Raw genomic sequence first — 26,345 nt, forward strand, 5'->3', positions numbered from 1 at the left:
TCTTTCCTTTTGTTTGTGACAATCGTTGGCAAGGAGTGAGGTGTGTGCTAACGCACATAATGTGCTACTTCGTTCATAGCTGCTCAAGACGTCGTCAGTTGGTTACATCTCGGTTGATATCTTAACAGTGGTTAGCTCATGAGTAGATAATTTCCAGTTCGGAGGAGGTAGACGTTGTCAGGGAACGATTATGACAAAAATAAGTCATCAGTACCTTTATTTTTGATCACTACTATGTTGCATATGTCATACTTTGGCAATCCACTGTTGTAGAGTAAAAAGAAGTTATTTTCTAAAATAAGATGTCTGTTGAGAATAAAGGTATTTGTAACGCGGATATGCCTGTGCATGACACAGGGACAGGTAATGTTCTTTCAAGAAGATTAAATAAGATTTTGGAGACAAGAATTGAAAATGATAAGGAAACCTTGGAAGCGCTAAAGGAGCTTTCGACGTTTTTTACTGAAAACACCTTACAAGCACGAAGAAATTTAAGAAGTAAAATAGAAAAGCGAAGTCTTGTTATAAACGAGGTATTTTTACAAGTTGTGCCCCAATTAATGTAAAAAATATTCCTTAGTAAATTGGATTGTGATTATCTTAGATGTTAAAGTAGGATCAAGTGATGAAGTGAGCTGCTGAATCACATTTTCAGGATTATATTACTGAATATGGGCATCAAGGTGGGTTGTACAAACTTTCAGCCAATACATTCTGAGAAAAATTAGTGCTGATCCATAAATCTTGTATATCTGACAGTTTAAATAGTGGGGATATTTACATATTTCTGAAAAACATAGCCTGCCACATGCTAAAAGTGCCTGAATTCATTAATTAATATATAGGGATTTAGTTGCAATAAAAATTGAAATCGGAACTTCCACTATGTTGATATCTACATGTCAAATAAAAATAATAAAACTCGATGGTGTGGTTTAAACTTCATTATTTTCTCTTTTTTATTTAGTATGGAATGACCGTGGCACTAATGCCACTTTCACCTTGCAAGTTCATGTATCTGCCTTGTTGGTATCACTAATTTAGGATGTCAAGAAAGTATGAAGGCCTGCACTGGTATGATGTCCATATCAGATTTTGTCAGAATCCTTCCAGTGATTCTGGAGTTGAATCATGTGGCCAGATGAGTAGATGTGGTCAGATCTATAGGAGTTAATTTTTTTTGCACATGTCCAGAGAACTCACGAACGTAATCACCGATTCATCATGGGAAGGTCCATTCACTAAGAATCTTTTTATAGGATTTCCTGTCAGCTTTCCGTGATGTGAAAGAAGTGCTAGATGCCATCTATAGTGATGTTTCTGAAATGAATAATTCAGTTCAGAAAATGATAAGCCGTCTTCAGGCAACAAAAACTCAGACACACCATCTTATTGATCAGACAACAAAACTTCAAGCAGAAAGGTACTGAATCTACATTAAAATACTTATGTGGAGTACATGATTTTAAGTGTTTTTTATATATGAAGACAAACAGCATTGTACTACATGAACTGCAACTGCTAACTCAGGATTTGTTGAATGATGAATGATGTTTGACTGGACTGATGTGTGAGTATCATCTGTATTGTTACCATGGTAATCCATACTATAGCAGTAGGTGAAAACGGTTTTATCCAATATTTAAACAAAAGTCACAGTAGCATTACATACTCTTCGCATTTTTAAATTCTTTTTTATGATTTCCTGAATGACAAGTGAGATTTAATTGTCTTATGCTCACTTACAGAAGGTAAATGCAAATTCAGTAAAGGAGGGTTGTTTAGGCTGAAGTAGGCGTTTGTTACGTTTAGTAACTCTAAATAAAACTCATACTCCTTTCTGCTTTACACGATGTCCAAAAATGTCTTTCATCATCTCTCTTCCTACCACCTTGTCCTGAAAGGAGCTGCTGTCTGTAACTTATCCTAACCTAGTGGCCCACTCATGTAGCTACTGAAATCTTTTTGCCATCCTTTCCTGAGTGCCATGGTCACCAAAACTTATTTTGTCATTCCTTTTCCTCATCAGATGGCTCTTAGAAGAAACTTTTTATTGATTCTTTTCCTCAACCACATGTTTATTGTCAATTGTTTATCAATGCACTCTGCCATACGAAATTCACCACCTATTTGTGTGCCCAATAAAGTGCTTCAAAAAAATGCCCAACAAACGTATTCATCCTGAAGATGGAAACTGCAGTGTTAGCTGAAATGTTGGATAACTTTTAACATTCAACATGGCTCATCCCTGAAAGCTGAAATTTTACATTGAACCTCAGTTGTGAAAACCTCAGTACACTTAAGTCAGTAGTAGGAAAAGTTGCTTAAGAAGTTGTCAGAAAAAAGATCTTTAGTGAGCTTTAATGAATTTATGCAATTATAGAATGTAATTAAATGCTGAAGATACCAACTGTGAATGTTGTGGACACAAAGCCACCTTATATAGTACTTGTGCAAAGAAACAGGTTGCAAACCAAGAGTATGAGGGGCACACAAAAAGTAATTGCTAGTCTTATTTCTTATTGTTTGTTAGCAGTTTTTACCTTTTTCAATGACACTAGGAAATTCAGTCAAGTGGACTTCACTGTTTCCATTTAAAACTATTTAATTCCATGTAAAGGCCATCACACTTGAAGAAACTTTTGAAGGAGGTGTCTCAACTATTGCATGTGATTTATAGTCACTCATAATGAAAGCATTCCAGATTTTCACATCTAAAATGAACATGTATTTATTAAAATTTCCACTTTACCTTTTAGACATGAATGTTTTCAGAAAGAGGGCATTTATTGTTACCTCCTTTATGTTTTATGTGGGTCAATGGTGTTATACTCTGGTCATGATGTATATGGAGCAGAAATAAACACAGACAAAAAACAAGAACTTGCAGGTGATATGCTACTTTGCTGTTACGTAATATGTACTTCACTGTGTGATTATTATTCTGTTCCAGGAACATGGCATTAACTGTGTTCAGAGTACATCCCAACTCTCATACAATAATAAGTCAATATGATATTGCTCCCTGGTCAGTGTTTGTTGTTGTATGGTTCATACACATCCTAAATAGACTTTAGTAATGTAGTTTGATATTAAGAAATTATTTTTATTGCAGCCAGACATTAAGTCTACAGAAAGAGGTAGCAGGTGCATTCCTTAGAAGTTTTCAGCTTTCTCCTGCAGAACAGGCCGTATTGCGTGGTTCCTCACGTGAATGTGCGATCACGGATGAGTTCTTCACAGTTTTAGATAGAGTTCAAAGTATTCATAGTAATGGTCGAATGTTAATGCAGTCTGGCCACCAGACAGCTGCACTTGAAATCATGGAGCAAATGGCTCTTTATCAGGTATGTTTCACCCTTAATGTTACCACATTAATGTTATGCTGTATGGGTGTGAAACTTGGCCTCTCACTTTGAAGGAGGAACACAGATCGAGAGTCTTTGAGAACAGAGTGTTGATGAGGATATCTGGATCTAAAAAAGGAGGAAGACCAGTCATTTAGAAAATTGCATAATGATGAGCATCACAGTCTGTACTCCTCACCTGGTATTGTTAGGGTGATTATATTGAGGTGGGGGGGACATGTGGCATGCATGGTGGAGGGAAGGAGTGTTTATAGGTCGTGCGAGTAGTGGTGGCACCTAAATGCACAATGTGTAAGCCAAGAGAGGAGAGTTCAGTAGTAGTGGGGATTGCACAGCCTCAACTGCAGTGACGCACCGATCTAAACACAGCTAGAACTACAAACCAACTGAAGCTGACACCCCTCTAGTGCTTGCTTTGGATGGGTCCATCTCATATGACCAAAATCAGTCCTTTGCACAAGTGCCAGCACTTCTCGCTCGACCTCTACAAGATATTGGTTGGGAGGCCTAAAGAGAGGAGACCACTGGGAAGACCTAGGCGGAGATGTGAGGATATCGTTAAGATGGACCTTAGGGAGAGAGGAATCAATGGAGCAAACTGGATGCAGCTAGCTCAGAAATAGAGTCCAGTGTCAGGCTTTAGTGAGCACACTGATGAACCTTCTTTGACAAGCCAAGTATACAATTTACTTTTCAAAGAAATTTCTGCACCGTAGAGTGAGTGACCCCATGCCATTCAGCAGTTTCTCATATTACAGCCAGCAGGGGATATGGGGATTTAAATGCCTTGCACTTTAAAGGTTAAAGCTCAAACAAATTAAATTGGACTGGTTAGATGCTACATGTCCAAATAAACAGACCTCTGCTAATAATAGTCCATAGCATTCCATAAATTTTGTGCTTATAATTCTTTCAGATCATAAAATTATTCTGTAGGTGATTAAGTCTAAAATTTTTATTTCTAGGAAGCTGCTTTAGAAAGATTGTATCGTTGGACTCAGAGCCGTTGTCGGAACATAGAATCACCAGAGACAAGTATTCTTCTTAGTATGGCCATGTCACGACTGCAGGGCAGACCTGTTTTGTTCAGGTGAGTTTTTATTATTACATTCTTGTTTGGAGGCAATCATCCTGTAATTTGTCTTTGAATGAAACCTTTTAGTCAAAAACAGATGTAGATTTATATGGCATTTCTGACAGAGAGTCCAAGAATGGTTCACATATTTTTGGTGTTTCAAGTTCCCTTATTACTGATGGATTTGTTGACCTAAATCATAATACCCATATTGTCATGTGTACATCTGGTTGTGTCTGGGAGGTACAGTGTAATACACGTGATTCAGATGTGAAGATGAGAATAGTTTTACCAATGTTAGGGTCATCTATGATCAAGACTGTGTTTCAGAAACTAACAAAGCTGCCATCAAGAAAATAATTAATTGTAACAGCAGTGATGGAATAAATTCAGATTTAAAACAAAAACCCAGTCTTAATTATTGATATTTGGTACAGTTCACTGTATATAATAGCAAAAATTAGCCTGTCTCACCCTGTTTCTCCAATGGCATATCTTAGAAGAAAATGGTAAATACAAAGAAATTTCTTCTTGCAGAGACAACACAGAGAAAATTGCCTTTCTTAGGAGCAATGGTGTCCAAAAATATTTCCACATCAATATATGTGACATTAACCTAAAAGGAAGATGTTTTTGAATGCAAGGTGACTACACTGAAAATTTTGAGTGAATACACGAAACTCATGTTACTACAAACATGCAAAATGTATTAAATATTTGAAAGGATGTTATACATATCACTTATAAAGTCTCTTCCTGTATTCACTTTGACTAATATGTGACTCATTTTGCCATTCCTTTTGTCTTTCTCGCCTTCAGTGTTCTCACATTTGCGGCTCTTCAGTGTTCTCACATTTGCGGCTCGTACTCACGTCCACTCCCAACATTTCCGATTTCATTTTCCTCCCACAGAATGTCATCCTCCCTCCTGGCCATTGTGTTGTGACAGGTGTTTTATGGCCTATGGCCTCTGACCCTGAAACATATTTCTGTCTCTCTTTTTTGCTTGCTACTGTCATAACTCAATATTTTGTGAACTTTGTTATCAACTGGCCAAAAGCTAAAAGCATATGAAAGCTTGATACATATCCTTGAGTTTAAATACATTATGTATTTAGCAATCAAATTTTTTATGGTCGTTGATTTTGTGACTCTAAAAGTAGGGAAAATGCCCCAACCTCCATTTGGGTAAAATGGCACATCATAGAATGGAAAAACTATGTAATAGTCCTTGAGAAGTTAGTAGTTGCTTAAATGCCATGCATAGAGTAAACCTTGTTTGAATGGCATTTTTTGGAAAATTTCTCTGGTTTAGAAAAAATTGTATTTATTTTCAGAAAGCATCTTGCTTAAGTACACACATTCTTCTTTCTTTTCAAGTACTTTTGTTCCTTATGTGCTCTCTGGAATTTATATGGAGCAATGTAGCTTAAGGTGATTCTTAATTGTATGCAGTGAATATAAGGATTGTGTTCTGTTCCTAAAATAAAGCCAGGAAGTTCCTACGAACATGTGGTTGAATCCACTTTGTTAGTGAGATTAGGAAATCAAATATTGTTTCTTTTCTTTACTGGGTGATGTATGGTCTTAATGTTGTACTTGGTCAGCAATCTGATAATCTTTCCTGAGACTCTCAAGTCCCAGTGAAATGTTTTTGTAAATGTGAGTGGTCTATTTTATTACAGTTTTTGTACACTGGGTGTCTTTAGAGGAAATTATGAAGTTCAGCTTAAGCTTCATGTAAAACAGGGGTTAGGCTGAGGCCAGAACGTATCAGCTTGACTGCTAGTTGGTGATAGTTGAGCTGGAATGAGCAAAAATTAAATTTACAGATGGATGGACCTTTTCATTATGCATTTCCTACACAGATGAGATAAGAAAAGTAAATAGAAGTACATACTGTTAAGTCCAAATTTTTCTCATAAATTTAAATTAGTTGCCGCCTTGAGAAACTTAATTTTCTCTTCCAGGTATGTGTTGGATGAATACCGAACATCCCGGCGATCAGTTTTGGTGACAGCATTTATTGATGCTCTAACACAAGGTGGTCCAGGAGGCACCCCAAAACCCATTGAAATGCATGGTCATGATCCAAAGCGCTATGTGGGTGACATGTTGGCATGGCTCCACCAGGCTATCCCTAGTGAAAAGGACAACCTGCTCATCTTACTGAAGGGCTGTGATAAGACAGGTGTTGCCATGAAGTTTTGTTCATAATTATAGTTTATGCATACATTGTTATGTAGAACCTAGCGAAAGCACACATTCTTTGTGTGAATTTTCGTGGAAAGAAAAAAAATTATTCATTGGTGTGGGTATGTGCTTCGAGATTCTATTTCTCATGTTTGAAGGTAAGTGAAAATGAGTACTCATTTTTATGTCTCAAGGTGAGTTTGCCTTTAAATGTCTTGATTGAATCAACGTTTTTTGCTGTTCGAGTGATGAGAATACTTCCATCCGCAGTATACAATCTGCATCAGACTTCAGATTCAGCATTTTGCATGTCCTTGACTCCAGAGTTGAATCTTACAGGGATGCTGCATCAGCCGGTTTGCAAAATATAGTCATTGAATCCATTCAACATGGTGGTGGCACATTAATTGCAATTTCTGACACTTATGGATGTGAAATGTTAACCTTTATCTTACTAGCGTTTCCTGTCTGGGAACGTAAGTTGTGTACTCAGCCCTACGAACGTTCCCGGAGCGGAACTCAAAACTTGCAACATTGTAAGTAGACTTGGCTACGTCTTTTGGCCTCTTTTAGGGGCTGCAAATATTGAATCACTTTCTAGGGTTTTTACAAGATCAGCCTGAGCTGTCAAACCCGAAACTATAACCATAAAAAGCAATAAACATTGTTATTGTCAAGTGGGTTTCGGCTTTGTTTTCAGACCCCCTAATCAAAGCTACTCACATTCCTCGGCATGATCTGTGAAAAGAATGTGTATACACTGAAGTAGGGGAAACAAATTTTTCTGTGTGGTCATTAGTTCACAAGTTAAGTAAAGTTACTATGGCCTATTTAGGCAATTAAGATATTAACTGCATTTTTAAAAATCTCTATGTACTCTGTTCTATTCGAATAAATATGGCTTTTATTTTGTCAATTTATCATGTTTACTTTAGATAATATTAAAGTTTTCCGTGGAGCCTGCACAAAAGTTTAAAAACCTACAAAGAAACTCCATAGGGCTGCTACCACTATGCCATTTAAATCTCCGTCGTTTAAAGGTTAATCTGACATGGAATCATGTGAAGAATGCAACTCTTTGTGAGAGACGGTTTTAGTCCATTGATCGGTAATCATTATTCTGCACACAACACTAAGGTGGACATATTAAACAATCACTTTATGGATGTTTTGTCTTGTTTTCTCTTCTTGTATCTTTCCCCCTTATGTTAGCTGTGTAATAGGTTCCAGCAGCTGTTTTATCAGCATGTTAAAACAAAGAAATTAATTATTATTTCCCTCTTGGTGATAATGTAGTAATTACAGATTTTAAGAATGTAAAATGTTCGGACATAACCTTAAATTTTCACTGTCACCTATTTCTTGACTGATAAGCTATATTACATGCAGAATTTGAAGATATGTTTTATAAGATCTATTTCCTTGCCATATTTCAAATGAATACCTGCACATTTTCCTTTGTAATTGCCAACAGAATGTAAATATAGATTTCCTGCAGCTTCCATTTTGTTTTTTGCATTATAGAAAGAATTTGCATTAACAAATATTCCAATTTTTGAAAAGTATGTTACTGTATATACTTTTTTAAGTTCATGCATTTATTATATTGTTATTATCAAGTGCACAAAATTAAAAGGTATAAATTTTGAGTAGCCTCTAATAACATAATATTGACATCAAATGTAATTAAAATGTGTCTGGCAGTTCTGTTTAAAGAAATGCTGGCAGGCAGAGTGACAGACAGGCACAGTCTTCTCTGTATGATTTTATTTTGTGCACATTGTTCAAAGAACAGATTTTAAGTGTGAAAGATTTTGAAATTTAAATTATTGATAGCAGATGTGTTAGCATTTCATCTATGTTGGGGTGGAATTGGTAGTGGTAGTGTCAAGAGGGGCCTAATCTGCTATTTTGAGAACTATTACTGCATTAGTGTTTTCTTTGTTCTGTTACCTTATGAATATATATTTGCATAATCAAAATTGAACTATGCTGAAATAATCAAATTGCATATTTATTGTGATACTCTTTAGTGATAACCACATACTAATTTGTTGCTGCGTTATGTTGTTTCCAAGTTGAAACAGCAATGGACAGAGGCCATGTTTTGTGATTATAAAAGCTGGTTACAATGGTTTGGCAGCCAGAAGACCACTGAACAAAAGGATTTTATATGTTAGTCATTCTTTTCTTCCCAGATGTCTCAGACCAAATTCTACAAACATTGTCTCACATTACTGAAGGAGTTTGTCATCCGCTGAAAGTTCGAGTGGAACGCATGTTAGCAGTAGACACAGATGCCACTGTGCTATATTCTGTCACCAACTTGGTTTGTTTTTATAAGCAAGTCATTGGACAGGTAGGAATTGTCTATTAATTGGTACTGAAGTGTCTTAGTTTTGATTTTGTGGCATAAAATGAATACAAAGGAGAAGACAGTCTGTTATCTTTTGCAGCCGCTGAAAGTATGTGTAGATCTCGGCAGTTCCATGCATTTTTTGCTGGTTAAGAAAGGCATTCTTACAATTATTTATTTTCATCCGTCTTATCACAATATTTAAAATTTCTTATAATTAAGATAATAAAATATTATTGATGTTCCATATCGATTGATCGATTTACACTTTGGAACATCCTTTACACAACATGTTTCAGTTTTTATAAAACCATCTTCAGGTGTATAAGATTTTCGAACTTAAAACTCAAATATTATTCCATTTGGTGATGTTTTATGCCATTTGTTTTTCGAATTTGGGCGAGGTGTTGTCTTTTCTTAAATTTAATCAGATGTACATATCGGTCTGTAAGTAGAAGATTGAAAGAAACACTAAAGAATTTGAAAGAATTTATAAAAGAATTTAGAGAGTAAAATGCAAAATATATACATTATAGATAAAAGTATCAGTAAGATATAAATAAAAACAAATAAAACATACCTTAGATGTAGGATTGATTGTATGTTCCGATATGTCCAGAAGTACGACTGTCATCGTATAGGTGTGGGTCAATACTGACTGTGGTTGCTTGTGGAAGGAGTAAGTGAAAGGTGGCTGTCGGGGTTGGGGTTAATGATCTGTAGTGCATTGAAGATGGGGTTATTAAGGAATATGTTATTGTCATTTAGACAAATGTTTTGTTTATATGTTTGTTGTATGTAATATTTTTCTATTGTATTCCTATGTTTTTTGTTTTGTACTATTTTTAATATGTCCATTGTTTCGTTTATTGTATTATATGCATGTCCTGTATTTAGAATATGTTTTGCGTATGCAGAACTGTCTTTATTGTGTCTTATGGCTGCAATATGTTCTTTGTATCTATGTGTGAAAGTGCGGCCAGTTTGTCCTATATATGTTAAAGGACAGTCTTTACATTTTAATTTGTAAATACCCGGTAAGTTATATTGATTGTTTATGTTTATTGGTGGTTTTTGTTTGAGGAGGTTTATTATTGTGTTTTTTGTTTTGAAAGCGATTTTTATTTTGTTTTCTTTAAATAGTTTTGTTATGAATTTGGTTTCCTTACCTATGTATGTAAAAGTGGCCCATTTATCTTGTATGTTTTCATTTTCGTTAGGTTTTGTTGTTTTATTAGGTTTTATATTTATTTTGTGATTATTATATCCGTTTTCATTGAGAATTTGTTGGATGATGTTTAATTCTATTTGTTTGTTTTTTGTAGATATTGGATATAGGTTTTTTCTGTTTAGTAAGTAATTGATGGACATTTGTTTATGTTCGAAAGGGTGGCAAGAAGAGGCATGTATTATGGTGCTTGTTGTAGTTGGTTTTCTATAAATTTTGAATTCAAATCTTTTTGTTTTTCTAATTATAGTTAAATCTAGGTAGTTTATTGTATTGTTTTGTTCCAGTTCTATTGTAAATTGAATATTTTGATTTATGTTGTTAAATTCGTTAAGTACTTGTTGAATATTTGTCTTTTCCGTATTGTAAATTATTAATATGTCATCTACGTATCTGCTATAGTATTGGATATGTTTTTATTTAAAATGTTTATTATATTATTATGTTCTAAGTATTGGAGGAATATTTCAGATAATATGCTAGACGTGGGGGCACCCATAGGTAGTCCAGTATTTTGTTGCCAGTATTTGTCATTAAATTGAAAATAATTTTGATTAATAATAAGATTTGTTATTATTTTAATTTCGTTTATTATTTGTGTATCGAGGTTTTGTTTATTTAGTATATTGTGGATGATATCTTGTAATATATCTGTAGGGATATTAGTGTACATGTTTGTAATATCGAATGAACACATATGTAACTTTCTATTGAGATTGAGTTCATTAAGTTCGTTAATTAAATTTATAGAATTTTTTATGTTGAATGTATTTGGTAAATTGCAGTATTCTTTTAAGAGAGTGGCTGTTTTTGATGAAATTTTGTATGCAGGAGCTGATGTCCAGTTTATTAATGGTCTAATAGAATAGGGATTTTTGTGTAATTTTATGAGTCCTGTAATTGTGGGTGAAGTCGCGCTGTAATTATAATATTGAGTTTTTGGGGGGTTAAAAATGTTTTTACATTTTTGGGTTATTTTTTGGATTTCCTTTTGGTATTGTGGTGTAGGGTTCTGTGTTAAATTTGTAAAAGAATTTTTGTTGATGAATTGTGATATATATTGTTGGTATTGTTCCGTAGAAAGTATAATAATACTAACATATGGAAAGAATTTTGGGATATCATAGAAAGCAAAATAATATATAAATTACAAACTGAACTTACTAAATTAAGTATAATAATAAAGTATAATTAAGTATAATAATAGTTTTTCCTTTGTCTGCTTGTGTGATTGTTAGTTCGTTTTGTTGTAATTTTTGTTTTATATTTTTTATTGTTTTCCATTCATTCATGTGTATTTTGTTATATTGTGTATTAAGTTTATTTTGTTTTATTAAGTGTTCGATGTTGTTTCCTATTAAGTGGCGTAGGTGATCTTGTTTATGTATAGGTATTAGGTTAACAGCGGTTTCAGCTTCTAATGCTAAATTTTCGATCCATGTTTTTTGTTTGTGGTGAAGATTGTATTTTAATCCTTTGCTGAGTAATGTGTATTCGTGTTGTGTGAATTGGGTGTTTGTAAGATTTTTAATGCGGCAAGAGAAAGGATACGGTGGTACTTCTGGTTGGTAGTTATTATCATTATTATTATTTATTTGTATTTTGGCTTTAAGTTTTTGAAGTTTATTATTTTGTTTTTGGTATAATTTAGTAAGTTCAGTTTGTAATTTATATATTATTTTGCTTTCTATGATATCCCAAAATTCTTTCCATATGTTAGTATTATTATACTTTCTACGGAACAATACCAACAATATATATCACAATTCATCAACAAAAATTCTTTTACAAATTTAACACAGAACCCTACACCACAATACCAAAAGGAAATCCAAAAAATAACCCAAAAATGTAAAAACATTTTTAACCCCCCAAAAACTCAATATTATAATTACAGCGCGACTTCACCCACAATTACAGGACTCATAAAATTACACAAAAATCCCTATTCTATTAGACCATTAATAAACTGGACATCAGCTCCTGCATACAAAATTTCATCAAAAACAGCCACTCTCTTAAAAGAATACTGCAATTTACCAAATACATTCAACATAAAAAATTCTATAAATTTAATTAACGAACTTAATGAACTCAATCTCAATAGAAAGTTACATATGTGTTCATTCGATATTACAAACATGTACACTAATATCCCTACAGATATATTACAAGATATCATCCACAATATACTAAATAAACAAAACCTCGATACACAAATAATAAACGAAATTAAAATAATAACAAATCTTATTATTAATCAAAATTATTTTCAATTTAATGACAAATACTGGCAACAAAATACTGGACTACCTATGGGTGCCCCCACGTCTAGCATATTATCTGAAATATTCCTCCAATACTTAGAACATAATAATATAATAAACATTTTAAATAAAAACCATATCCAATACTATAGCAGATACGTAGATGACATATTAATAATTTACAATACGGAAAAGACAAATATTCAACAAGTACTTAACGAATTTAACAACATAAATCAAAATATTCAATTTACAATAGAACTGGAACAAAACAATACAATAAACTACCTAGATTTAACTATAATTAGAAAAACAAAAAGATTTGAATTCAAAATTTATAGAAAACCAACTACAACAAGCACCATAATACATGCCTCTTCTTGCCACCCTTTCGAACATAAACAAATGTCCATCAATTACTTACTAAACAGAAAAAACCTATATCCAATATCTACAAAAAACAAACAAATAGAATTAAACATCATCCAACAAATTCTCAATGAAAACGGATATAATAATCACAAAATAAATATAAAACCTAATAAAACAACAAAACCTAACGAAAATGAAAACATACAAGATAAATGGGCCACTTTTACATACATAGGTAAGGAAACCAAATTCATAACAAAACTATTTAAAGAAAACAAAATAAAAATCGCTTTCAAAACAAAAAACACAATAATAAACCTCCTCAAACAAAAACCACCAATAAACATAAACAATCAATATAACTTACCGGGTATTTACAAATTAAAATGTAAAGACTGTCCTTTAACATATATAGGACAAACTGGCCGCACTTTCACACATAGATACAAAGAACATATTGCAGCCATAAGACACAATAAAGACAGTTCTGCATACGCAAAACATATTCTAAATACAGGACATGCATATAATACAATAAACGAAACAATGGACATATTAAAAATAGTACAAAACAAAAAACATAGGAATACAATAGAAAAATATTACATACAACAAACATATAAACAAAACATTTGTCTAAATGACAATAACATATTCCTTAATAACCCCATCTTCAATGCACTACAGATCATTAACCCCAACCCCGACAGCCACCTTTCACTTACTCCTTCCACAAGCAACCACAGTCAGTATTGACCCACACCTATACGATGACAGTCGTACTTCTGGACATATCGGAACATACAATCAATCCTACATCTAAGGTATGTTTTATTTGTTTTTATTTATATCTTACTGATACTTTTATCTATAATGTATATATTTTGCATTTTACTCTCTAAATTCTTTTATAAATTCTTTCAAATTCTTTAGTGTTTCTTTCAATCTTCTACTTACAGACCGATATGTACATCTGATTAAATTTAAGAAAAGACAACACCTCGCCCAAATTCGAAAAACAAATGGCATAAAACATCACCAAATGGAATAATATTTGAGTTTTAAGTTCGAAAATCTTATACACCTGAAGATGGTTTTATAAAAACTGAAACATGTTGTGTAAAGGATGTTCCAAAGTGTAAATCGATCAATCGATATGGAACATCAATAATATTTTATTATCTTAATTATAAGAAATTTTAAATATTGTGATAAGACGGATGAAAATAAATAATTGTTAGACTATTCACAATATGACGCAATTACACTATCTTATGAAAGGCATTCTTAACACAAAAATTAATTATGCTTCTCGTAAATATACAGAGAACTGTAATTAGTGTGCTCAATTACATGTTTGAATTTGTAACATGTATGTATGATAATTCTGTTGGTTGGAATGTGTGCCATCTGTAAGTGAGGAATCAAATGATGTGAAAATACATTTTCTGTATCATCATGAACCTTCTGTATCTTATATTGAACTATGCCACATATTCAATGGTTTCTTCAATCAGCAATTCTAGCTATAATTAGTCCAAACACTGCAACAGGATGTAATACACTTTAACCAATGAAGAGACCTAATTAACAGTAGAGAAAAATAAAACATACATCTGTAACTTCCGCTAACCAGCATGATAGAACCTTACACTTCTCATGTATGTTATCAAATGAAAATGTGTGTTGGCCCAATGTCTCGTCACCTTCGAGTGTTTACAAGATTGTACTGACAATTTTTACTAGCTTTCATACAGGAAGCTTTATTATAAGTGTAAATAAATTGCAATACAAGTGAAGTGACTCTTCACAGTAAAATGCTTCACAAAACCCAACCCCATTGTAGTCCCAACTTTTTAAGCTGATGTTTTAAATTGTAATTATATGCACAGAAATTTTTGTTTCAAAAAATTGAAAATACTACATTTTGAGAAATACAGTTTTAAAGACCTTGAAAACATAACTGTGCTGAATATATTGGTATAATAGGGCTTTGGAAAGAACATATTATTAGCTTTGAAATGAGCATAGAATGATCTTTGTACCTTGATTACAAGTTATGGACTGGAGCAGGGTGAGGAGCCTTTGGAATTGGGTGTTGTGGGACTCAGTTGGAATGGACTGTAGAGGATGCATTGCTCAGAGTAATTCCCCATGTGGGTCACCTGGATGGATGGGGCAGAGTCTCATTTGTTGGGTGTGCCCTAGTATGTGGTGGAGTCCTGAGAGAGCCAGATATGCCATATGGAAATTATCCCCAGTGCAGAACTCTCCTATTGGTTAAGTTTGGTTGTGAACTTAGTTTGCATTGGGTAAGTTTAGTTTTGGTGAGGTTAGGATAGGTTGGGGCAGATGATGACCTGTCTAATTATATTAGGTGGGTTTGTTGGGTGAGTGTGTATTAGATTGGATTTGATTAGTGTGGGTTGAATTAGATCAGGGTGGGTAAAGTTGGGTTGTGTTGTGTCAGGTTAGTTTTGGTTGAGTTTAGGTAGGTTAGATTAGATTGGCTTAGGTTAGTTCAGATTAGATTTGTAACTAAAAATTAGCAAAGAATGCGTGTGAAAACTGTATTCGAGGACAGCTTATACTTTCCAGTGTTCTTTGAGTAAGAGTGATCTATGTTGACATTTCCTGTGAGCTGTAGTTATCAACGAAGGAACCTGCTGACATTGTCACCTGTGACGTGGCATGAAGAATGTGTGTGAAATTTCAGTGTATTCTAAAGAGTACACATTTCTAGTCTTGTTTTAATTTTATCTGTTTGTTTGTGTATTGTTTGGAGTTTCTGTGCACTAGTTTCTTTCTTGTGTGAAGATGTTACTTGCTAGATACAATTCATTTTTCTTTTTCTTGTCATGCTGTTTGTATTGCTGATGTTATAGAGTGGCAGCCACTTTTCTCTCCTGAATGTGGTTCTGTTAACCATAGGTGGTTCCTGGAAGTCAGCTGCTGACTACGCTTGAAGAACTGCAGGAGTTAAGCCAGCACACATTCTTGTTGGCACTCCAAAGCCAAGTGAGGCAGCAGTTGAGTGAGTGTGTAGAGACACCACCATCTGACTTATCGCCTTCACCAGGTGTTTCCCAGTTGTTGAACCTCCTGCGGGATGTTCTGTCTGTTGGCTGTATAGCTGAAGGAAGACAGCAGGATCTTCCACAGGTGAAGAATAAAGGGCTGTGTGATATATTTTGCTTGTTGAAGACTAAGCCAGTGTCAGCATTGGAAAGAGATGAAGCAGACGCGAACTGCACTTCACATTTTGTTAATACTGGACAGAACTTGCAATAAAATACTTACAAACTGCTTAAGCTCAAAGTTAGAATCCAGCTGGCAACCCCATAATATGGGGTTTAAATTTCTTGTTCCCATACAATAAACATCATTGTGTGGTCTTTGCACACGTGCACGTACACAGAGTATTTCCGTGATATTAGAGGTGGACATCGTGTCATTGTGAGAGTGTTATTGGATTCCATTGAAGTCCAGCACATCCTCACCATTTTCAGTATCAAATTTTCTATGTTAAATATGTGAGTTGTATGTGTATATTGTAGTTTACATGGTACAGTGACCACGTCCTGTGACTGTAGTCGTGGTGGTGATGAGTGACAATGGTAGGGTGGTACATTATTATTTTTATTGGCAGAATAGGTCTGTATTTTAACATAGTCTGTGGTTCACACTGTATCTTATCAGGTTAAGGTGAGGCCCCTTAACCTTTCACCACTGTCTTTTCAGATTGTGTCAATTATTGTGGAACCACTCCTTCAAGCGATAAATGAGAGCGCTACTAGACTGCCTACCTCTGACATGGCCGTGTACCTCCTAAACTGCTTGTACCAAATGCAGTCCACACTCTCCTTGTATGAGTTTGTGGACGAACTGTTGGAAAGACTTCAGGTTTGTGTTTAACTTTTATTTATTAATGCTCACTTACACTTTCATGGTTATGATCAGAGAATTTCCACCATGTGGAAATGTTTGCAGGTTATGGATGTGTGTTTCTGGAGTACCATATTGTGGCCTCTGCTGACAGTTCCACAGGTATTGCAGCATTACTGTCACTATCACTACTACTGTTCCTTTGTCAGTAGAATTTCATTTGATGTCAAACTGTTACTTCCTGTATTCAGATCTATATTTTGAACTGATAAGTTTATGAGTTGGTGATTTCATACATACAAAATAAAGTAAATTACACCAAAAACCTGTGGGGGAAAAAAACCAAATTTTACTTAGTTGTCTTATATATCACGTAAGCTTGGATCTTTTCGAAATGTGGGATGACGTATCCTCTTTCATAAACGTCTTGTTTTACCAAAAAATATTTTAAAACTGAGGGAGATGTGATTATTTGTCTGAAGCCGCATGCTTCTAAAGATCGAAGAGGCATTTAAATGACCATTGGGTATCATACAAGCAGAGTGGAGTTTTTAAATAGCCAACAGTTTGAAGGGGTAAGGGCCATAATGAGAGATATGGCAGTCTGTGATAATATATGTAGATCAGTGATGTACAACTCGTATGCTGTGTGTTTCGTTCCAAAGACAAATTGTACATGGCTTGTAATTAAGTTCAGTTCAGTGCACAGTGCATTTCCATATACATGTTTTTATGTGGGTATCTGTAGATTGTTTCTACCTGAAGAACCTTTGGCTCATATAACAACATTGTGGTGGCTATTATGATGACACCAGCTGTACACTTGTAACACTTCCATTTATGGACTTCCAAGCACTTGATTTTTGTTGCACAAGGAAATGTCTCAAAACCATATATCAGAGTCTGATTTTATATAAAATAAACTGAAGATTATATTATATAGATCTGTTATGGAAAATTAAGAAAACAGAGTTTGAAGCATTTTTCTCAATATATATTTTAGTACCCATTTTTCTCTTCATGAATTTTCCTCTATGTAGATTAATATTCCTGATCGTTGTCATTTAGTGTTCAGTTGAAAACTTGCAATTAATTTTAATGGTCCATTATATCGCTAAATTACCCATGATTTGCTTCCAATTCAAGGCTCAGTCTGATGCTCAGTTGGATACACTGACTTCAGAGCAGGCAAGTTCATTGGTGGCCAATTTGAACCTTGGCTCAATCTACACAATACTGCAAGAGCAAGGCAAGGGAGCTCTGTCTTCCGTCCCAGGCATGGAGCCAACAGGCCTCAAGAACTTTCTGGTTTGTATACATTTTTATTCATACGATTTTTAACACTTAGTACTGTGATACGTTGCCAAGACAAGGCACATGCTTGTTTGAAGGTTCCCTTTCTTATTTTATACCAAGTCTCATATGAGTGGTAAAAAGGCTGGGAAAACTGTATTGAGTTCAGGGGAGCCTATTTTGGAAAGGAACATGCTTTAATGATTCAGAGCAAAGGAGGCATGTGTTTTGTATAGATCATTCTCGGTCCTTATTGAACAGCCCTCGTATCGAGGAGTAATTCCCCTGAAGTATTTCCTCTGATTGTGTTATGATGGAGGCCCCCAGTGTGGCACAGAATACAAAGATTCTAGTGTCTCCCCTCCTATTGGCAGGATGCTGCCAATAATTCCAGATCATGCTCCTTAGATATTTGTTATAATAAATGGTGATTTAATTCATACATGTGGAGGGAACATCTTTATAATTTTCTTTCTCTTACATTAATAGCTAATTTTATGTGAAAACAATGATTCTGATCATATCGATGGAAGAATTCTTAATGGTGTTGATGGTGTCATTAGAACTTGCTTACTTATAGTGTAAACTCTATAAAACTTTAAAAATTAAAGGGGGAAAAGGAAATTTTGTAGTGGAATTTTAATTGATATATGTAACGTGTTATGTTGTTGCTAAAAACTTGTAAAATAACAGAAGGCGTACGTGGGTTCCTTTTCAAAAGTGTTGCATATATTTATGGAGATATTGTGAATTCATGTAATCTTAAATATTATTAAGCACTGCGTAGTCTTGTCTTCTGTCAACATTTTTATGGATTTTTGTTTTGGTTAAGTGCTCCCCTTGTCAATTACCCAGTTTTTAAAAAAGTCAATTTTGTCTCATAATTTTTATTCTGAAATGCTGCCACTCAGTCCTATTAAAAAATGGCCAAACCACTGGATCAGCATGTACTTGGTCATCATCTGCAGATTTTGTATGATTCAGGGAACTCGTCTGGTCATTTGGTACGTAAATATTGAGATGGCAGTGCCTGTAAATATGGAAATGTGGGTACTTCCCAGCTATTAATAGCAATGTAATTTTTTTTCTTTCTACAAGAGCTGTATAGAGATTGATTGTAAATAAAGAGAGAAAGTAGTGCAAAAATGATTTAAGAATGCTGATTTAATGTTCTGGGTGGAATGTTACTATCGCTGTACCTTTAAAAACTTCAGAGCAAGTTGGACGCCTTCCTGGTGATGCAAGATGTGTTGCTGCTGCCTCAGATTTGCCTGTTGCTTAGCGGCACGCATCGTTCCATTGTACAGCATCGGGCATTTGAAGTGATTGCTGCCATATACAGACAGTTGTATGAAGCGGTACATGATCCTGAGAACTTATACCAGAATCCGGGGGTTCTAATGCCACGATCTCCAGACCAAGTTCTCAAACTTCTTATTGGGTAACACCATCTCTATATTGCAGTAAAATAAGTCGTTCTAGGCACCAAATCTGCAATATCATATTTTGTGAAACAAAGCAACATTCTAGTTTCTGGTCTGAGGCTGATAATTTGCCCTCCTTGGAAGCCTGTCAATTAAGAAAACTTCCAAAATTTGAAGTGTAGTTTCATAAGTTTAAACATCAGAAGGAAAAAGTTGGTACTAGAAGTATTTGTCAAAATTGTTATTGTTAATAAGAAATGTATTTGATACAAAAACAATAAAAAGATATATATATATACACACACACACACACACCAAATGTTCAACCACAATTACAGTTAATGAACCTAACATACCTTTTTATGTATGACTAAGTGTGCGTTAATGAATAATCTGTCAGTGCAATTACCTGACTACAGCTACTAATTTCATACAGCCCAGAAACTTATTTGACATCACGGGCAGTGGAACATCTCAAACAAAATGTGACAGAAGCAGTGTATTTGCTGAAGGGCCATGTTCTAAAGAACTCTAAAAGTAGAATAAGTTCTCATTTAAAAGAAACTGCTAAACATTATTTTTAACAGGCTGCTATGACAACATGTAAGAAAACTATTATATGTCATTTGCACGATGTACGCCTACTGGACTGACAGTCTCTCCACCCGTCCGTGTTTTCTTCTGTCCGCTTGAATCAATTCACGGGACGGGTTTTGATGACATTTTGTGTATACTTTATGCCATTTGAGGCTACCCAAACTTGTACATTTTTTTAACTTCCTGCAATCGACATGGCAGACGAACGATCTAGGATCTTCGAAAATTACATAATTTCGGTACAGTAATTATTTGCAAAATGTGAGAAAAACATCATGGCGGTAGCATGAAACAAGCCCTGAAAGTGTACTGCGGTAGGGCCCCGCTTTATGGCGATCCGCTAATACGGCGCTCAACAGCTGAGTCAGAGAAGTGCGTCCGGCGCCATTTTCTCGTCGCTGATTCAGTCTGTTTACAGCTTTTGTGCGCTCTGCGTCTCTCTGTATTTCTGGCAATTTTTCAGTTATTACAAACTGTATATTTATATAATATTTTTGTGTTACTACAGTGTAATTACAATGGCGTCTAAGGGTAGTAGCGATAAAAAGAGGAGTTGTAAGCCTCTTACTTTAAATGCCAAGTTAGAGATGATTAAACTTCGTGAACAAGGCATGTCTATGGCTTCCGAACCATCACCAAAACCAATAAGATTCGTTGAAGAGTAAGATGATGAAGATGTGCCATCTCCTTCATCCTTCCTACTATAAGCATATCAATTTTCAAATTTATATTCACCAATCACTATAAGCTGAGGACAAGGTGTGTATTACTGATATTCATTTTACTTTCATGTCGTTTTCTTAGGCCTAGCGCTATTGTGCACTTACTATATGATAGTGTAACATCTTATTAGGCTTTGATATGCATTTACAAGTGAAATAAGGCAAAGATCCGCTTTTCGGCGATTTTCGCTTTACGGCGGGGGTCTGGTCCCTAACCCGCCGTATAAGCGGTGCCCTACTGTACCGGAAAACGCACAACAATATCATGAATTATTTACAAAGTGCGTTTGAAGGTATTAGAGCCTCCTTGCTTGTTAGTTCCCACTTTGGCCACAAGATCGCAGCATTGTCAACCTCAAGACTTTTCTCATTCGTCACTTTATCACCGCTCGCAGGATATTTAATAATTATTTTGAGGCCTTGCAAAATAGCACAACCTCAGCACCAAAATTCATCCAAATCCATCTCTTGGTTCTCGAATTGAATCGACTGGACAGACGGACACGATCAGCCGATAATTCGTTTTTTGCTATGTATTTTGTGGGAAACGTATAATAACGAATTTTGTAAAGTTACAAATCAAAGCGAAGTAAGATACAATACGTTTTCTGTTCCTTATAAAGTTATTTACAATTAGCAAGTGGGACAAGTAGCACGCATTGAAAAGATGCGAAATGAACACAGGCTTGCATCTAGAAAACTGAAGGGTCCACCTACTTGGAAGATCTCGGAGTAGGCGGAAAGATAATATTAAAATGCCGCTTTCAGACATTGTTAGCTAGGGTTTGCACTGGATCTTGTTGGCTCAGAAGTGAACATTGGTTCAATAATAGGATGGAGTAATTTTTCGTTTATTTGAGCGACTATTAACTTCTCAGTAAAGCCTGACAAGTGAAAAGAATGCATTTAATTTTCCTCACAAAATAAACTAAGGGGCAATATATTTAGTCCAAGGTCATTGAACTACGATTGCAGTATATCATGAATACAGTAAATATAAGTCAAGTTTAACAGGATATAACAAAACACAGTTCAGAGTTTGGATGGTCGCTGCAATTTGCAGCTACGTTTAAATTATTTTTAGTTTTATATTTACTTGATGCGCCTTGCGAAAAACTCGTGCCAGTCATGACAGACGCCCGAAGTAAGGTAGCCATTTAACCAATGAACGAACGTGTTACAGTGTGCGGTGTTGTGTCTTGGTTATGCTGTGTTATGCTATTGGCTGTAGTTTTAGTTCATGAGATTAGTTTGATGTGATGGAATGCGGAATGATACTACTTAAAAAGGAAACGCCAGTTATTAGTTAACATCACGCGTTAACGAACAAATTGATTATAACTGATATTTATAAGGCATAGTTGTCAGATGAAGTTTTATTCTTTTGCCTGAGGGTAAACATATAAATGGTGTTCAGGCAATTTGATGCACGTCAGAACCAATCTGGCAAGGAGTAAAAACTATTTGCAAGATGGCGGAGTCGAGTTATTATCAGGTGAGTTTATGGTGGTATTTTTAATAGACTTATTGGCTTTTAATGAGGTTATGAAAAAGTGATGAATATTCTTTCTTCTGCAGTGTATGTTCCACAGACTTAGATTTTAGTTGCAATAGTAACTGTGAGAAGTAAGACGTACGTGATGTTTTAACCTAGTAAGCTATTGAAACAGGTTCTGATTCTCGCTTGTTTGACCTTGCTGAATAAACCACCCACCTGTCAAATTCATCTGTGTATGCGTAATTCATAAGCACATTTTTAATTGTTTATGTGATTGATGTGTTGCCACGTTAGACAGATCTTGTTGCTACATATTCGTTATTCCTTCTAGCTGAAGTTCAAACAAAATGTTTCACCATACTTGACAATAGGGGAAAGTTATTTTTAAGGTTCCCTCATGCAATTTTTAGGTTAATTATTTGTGGAGATTTAATCGTATAAATGGTACGTTCAGTTTGATGAACTAGTTGATTAACTTGATTTTTTATTTTGTAAAGTATACCAGAGAATTGAAAAGAATAAGAATTATTGTTATGTGATAAAGGGCTGTTTTCAGAACCTGGCATCTTTATTAAAGTGACCAAAATTTTTGAGGTTTCAGATATGCTGACAGTGCAGCATATTTCCCGAATGAAAACTGGTTATTGTTTATTCTAGTTCTTCCATGTTTCTTGGCTTCGTGTTACTTGACCCATTCCTCAAAAATAATTCAAATGGTGTCAGAAATGTCGGGACTGGGCTGTGGAGAGACCTGTCAATAATACCACATCTCTCAATATATTATTCTGAGAATTTATTGTAGTGATTCCAGAAGAATAGTGTGGCCTGTCCTGCATGAAATGAAGTAGTGTGATGTTTTCCCAGTGGCTGGCCACACATACTCATAACAATTCGTATAGTATTTATTGTGTCTCTCAGAATTAAATATCCAGTTACTGTGGTGGATGTGGTACTGCATCTTTGGACAACTAATTATTTTCCTTGTAGTGTTCAGGGCTGTCTGCTGCCCAGTAATTACATTTGTGCCAATTTACAAGCTTGTCAATATGAACCACTTTGTCAGCACCCTACAGAATGTTTTCAAAGAACTGTGTCCAGTCATCATTCCATCCCACAAAAATTTCTGCTAATTTCATCCTTCTGTCTTAGTTATCAGCAAATCTTAGTGAATAATGTATTCCCCACAACTTGATTTGTTAAAGTAAGTTCAAAAATAAAATTCATACAACCATTTAAAAATAGGTAGTGACTTGTCATACAGCCTGTGTGTGGTTTTCAAAATGCAGTGGCTGTTGCACAAAGCTATAATTTGTAGAATGTTTTCGGGCACGAAGTATAATTCACTCAGAAGAGTGTCTTTATTGATTCTGAAATAACTTTGATGACTCTAAGTCTCAACTAGGCAGAAGTTATGCTGTCATATATGTGTTGAATTGGTGGAACACTTCTTAGTAGGGTGAAACGTAAATGCTTACCCCATTAAATTTGTCCACTAAGATTCGTACATGAACTTTCTCAGATTGAATACAGGCTTCTGCAGTAGGTGCTGCCATCAAATTGCCTCAGCTGTGATTGTTTCTTAATCCTTAGCTGTCTTTTGAGGCTTTCTTTTCCATGTGTGTGTGATATAAATGCTGCAGTTTAGTGGTTAGTATCAGTGATTTTTCTGATATAAGTCCATGTGGAATGGCTGAGTCTTTGATTCAAGTAATTTTGTATTTTTAAATATTTTAGTGACAGTATTACATATAAATATATGTTCAAGCATTATAGCCGCTCAGTGATAGGAGCTTGGCTCCCCGGTAGATACTCGACTCTCTCAGAAGTGTTCACAGCATGTAACTGCCGACAACTAGAGGCTGAGGCTGTCGCTATTTCTGAATATTTCACACTATTTATTTACTTGAGAATGATATAGATATTACTTGGCTGTAGCTGTAAGAACATGATTTCAGTTGAATTCTGGAATTATAGTAGACTTGCGTGCGACTATTTTCAAAGTTTGTTGTAGAAAGCCAAACTAACGTGCTGCTGTAAGTGTCCTGTCCCTGGTTCGAAATATTCAAACCCAGTGACGTAGTCACTTGCATACAGCTCTTGCATCTAATTGGCTCTTTCAGATTTCCTCACTCGCACCTTACAATGCATTGCCCAGTTACATTTGTCTGCTGAGTGACAATGAACCATAAAGCCCAAACTGACTTTCGACATATTGAAGCCACAAAAAGTTAAAATTTTGAAAAGGAACTTAAAACAAATTCAGATTAATAAATTAAATAGTATGATTAAATTACCTCAACAGAAGATGCAGTTTGGACCGTTAACAGCATTTTCTGATTTTTAACATGTAATATACATGCCAGGTTTATTATTTACAAACTAAAAAATATACACATTTTATAATTATTGATAATAGGCAGTTTTTCTTTGGAAGCAGGTATTAAGCTCTGACAGAAGAAGGTGCCTGCCATTTAGGGACCCTGAAGGTTCATTATCCACGTTAGGTGGGTCACTTGGTCACCACGGCATGGCACACCATCAGGTTGAGGATGGAGGAGAAGGCATCCAGATATGGAGGGGAGCTATGAATATGTTGAATAAGCAGTCACGAACAGCCGAAAAGGGGTGATCCTCCAGATTGGGGGTTGGGCATGGGGCTAACAACCGCTCACTATATAAACTTTATTTTGTAATGAAATCTCTCAAAGCGCTTCTGATCTGGACTTATTCTTTGGCTCGACCGAAGCAGTGTAAAACGGGCATGAGATTTGGCGCATGGAATTTTAGAGATGTCTTTACAGGGTAGGTTCAACCAAGTCGGTAGCAGGGAAGTTAGAGAAATACAAGCTAGATTTAGTGAGGGTACATGAGGTGGGAAGTGGAGGGATATCAAACAGCAGAAGATGATACATTTTTCCATGGAAAAGGAAACATTAATCACCGCTTTGGGACAGGATTTTTCGAACATAATAGGATTATTTCAGCAGTTAAAAGAACAGAGTTTGTTAGTGATATTGTACTGCATGCCCATTCCCCAACTGGTATTTGACCAGTTCCCTGGGTACCAAATGAAAATTTTGCTAGGAGATTTCAATGCTAAGGTAGGGATGGAGGACATTTTTAAACTGATTATTGGTAAGGAAAGTCTGCATAAAGTTAGCAATAATAATGGGGTCAGAGTAGTGCTTGGGAAAGTATTAGGGACAATATCAAGACCGTAGACAAGGAAAATATAGCATATTGCAAGCTAGTGCATAGTAAACTATGGTTTGATGATGAGTGCTCAGAATTAATAGACAAACGGAAACAGGTTAAATTACAATAGTTGCAAAAAACCCAGCAAAATCAGTGGTGCACATTTAGAACATTTAGGAAGGAAAGGGAATACCTAAAAAGCAAAATTAATGAACTTGAATCTAATTACAGAAACAAAAATATTAGAGATTTATAGGGAGGCGTAAATGAATTTGAGAAAAGTTACGAACCTAGAGTTCATATTATCAAAGATGAGAATGGTTATCTGCTCACAGATCCACACAGGGTTTGAAAGAGGTGGAAAAGTTTCTTTAACCAGGTGTTAAATGTTCACAGGGTTTATGACATTACACAGATAGATGTACATAAGGCTGAGCCATTAGTGCCAGAACCTAGCCATATCGAAATGGAGTCTGCTGTTGAGAAGTTTAAAATTATAAATCTCTGGGTACTGATCAAATTCCAGCAAAATTGATCAAACCGGGGGTGAAACGCTGTGTTCTAAGATACACAAACTTATTTTCTCTGTATGGCATAAAGGAGGAAATGCCACAACAGTGGAAGGAATCTATTATTGTACCAATTCATAAGAAAGATTATATGACTGATTGTAATAATTATTGAGGAATTTCCCTCTCATCATCTGCCTACAAAATTTTATCCAGTATTCTACATGGGAGGTTGACTTCATATGCCAATTAAATTATTGGGGATCTTCATTGTGGGTTCTGTCATTATAAATCTACAACTGATCAAAATTTCTAAAAGGGAGGGAGTGAGTGAGATCATGGAGAAAATTTCATAATGATGAG

The 26,345-nt window shown here is 35.1% G+C and overlaps 2 protein-coding genes and 1 long non-coding RNA gene across 4 annotated transcripts in view; all 3 read left to right on the plus strand.

The window, feature by feature from the left end:
• Positions 1-48: 48 nt before the first annotated feature.
• Positions 49-19,765, plus strand: Cog6 (conserved oligomeric Golgi complex subunit 6). Of its 2 annotated transcripts, none has more exons than XM_022062118.2 (10): positions 49-533; positions 1,260-1,423; positions 3,116-3,347; positions 4,334-4,458; positions 6,414-6,634; positions 8,835-8,995; positions 15,791-16,021; positions 16,601-16,762; positions 17,891-18,052; positions 19,252-19,765. In XM_022062118.2, exons 1-10 carry the CDS (start codon positions 303-305, stop codon positions 19,480-19,482), a joined length of 1,920 nt encoding a protein of 639 aa, XP_021917810.1. In that variant the 5' UTR covers positions 49-302; the 3' UTR covers positions 19,483-19,765. The 2 variants fall into 2 exon arrangements, with proteins under 2 accessions (XP_021917810.1, XP_021917811.1); XM_022062119.2 differs by lacking the exon at positions 49-533 and adding an exon at positions 540-683.
• Positions 12,042-14,658, plus strand: LOC110837712 (uncharacterized). Its single transcript, XR_015535067.1, has 2 exons — positions 12,042-13,683; positions 13,819-14,658. It is a non-coding gene; the product is annotated as an uncharacterized LOC110837712 (long non-coding RNA).
• Positions 19,766-22,005: 2,240 nt separating the features above from the next.
• Pkn (serine/threonine-protein kinase N) overlaps positions 22,006-26,345 on the plus strand; it is a 75,722-nt gene continuing 71,382 nt past the window's right edge. Inside the window, exon 1 of the mRNA XM_022062085.2 lies at positions 22,006-22,275. Within this exon, the coding sequence (XP_021917777.1) occupies positions 22,252-22,275 (24 nt within the window). The 5' untranslated portion in view covers positions 22,006-22,251. The remainder of the gene's footprint in view (positions 22,276-26,345) is intronic.

This window comes from Zootermopsis nevadensis, unplaced genomic scaffold (assembly GCF_977971745.1).
Source record: "Zootermopsis nevadensis isolate Lab colony 2312 unplaced genomic scaffold, Znev_1.0 Znev_ptg000013l, whole genome shotgun sequence".
NCBI lineage: Eukaryota > Metazoa > Arthropoda > Insecta > Blattodea > Termopsidae > Zootermopsis > Zootermopsis nevadensis.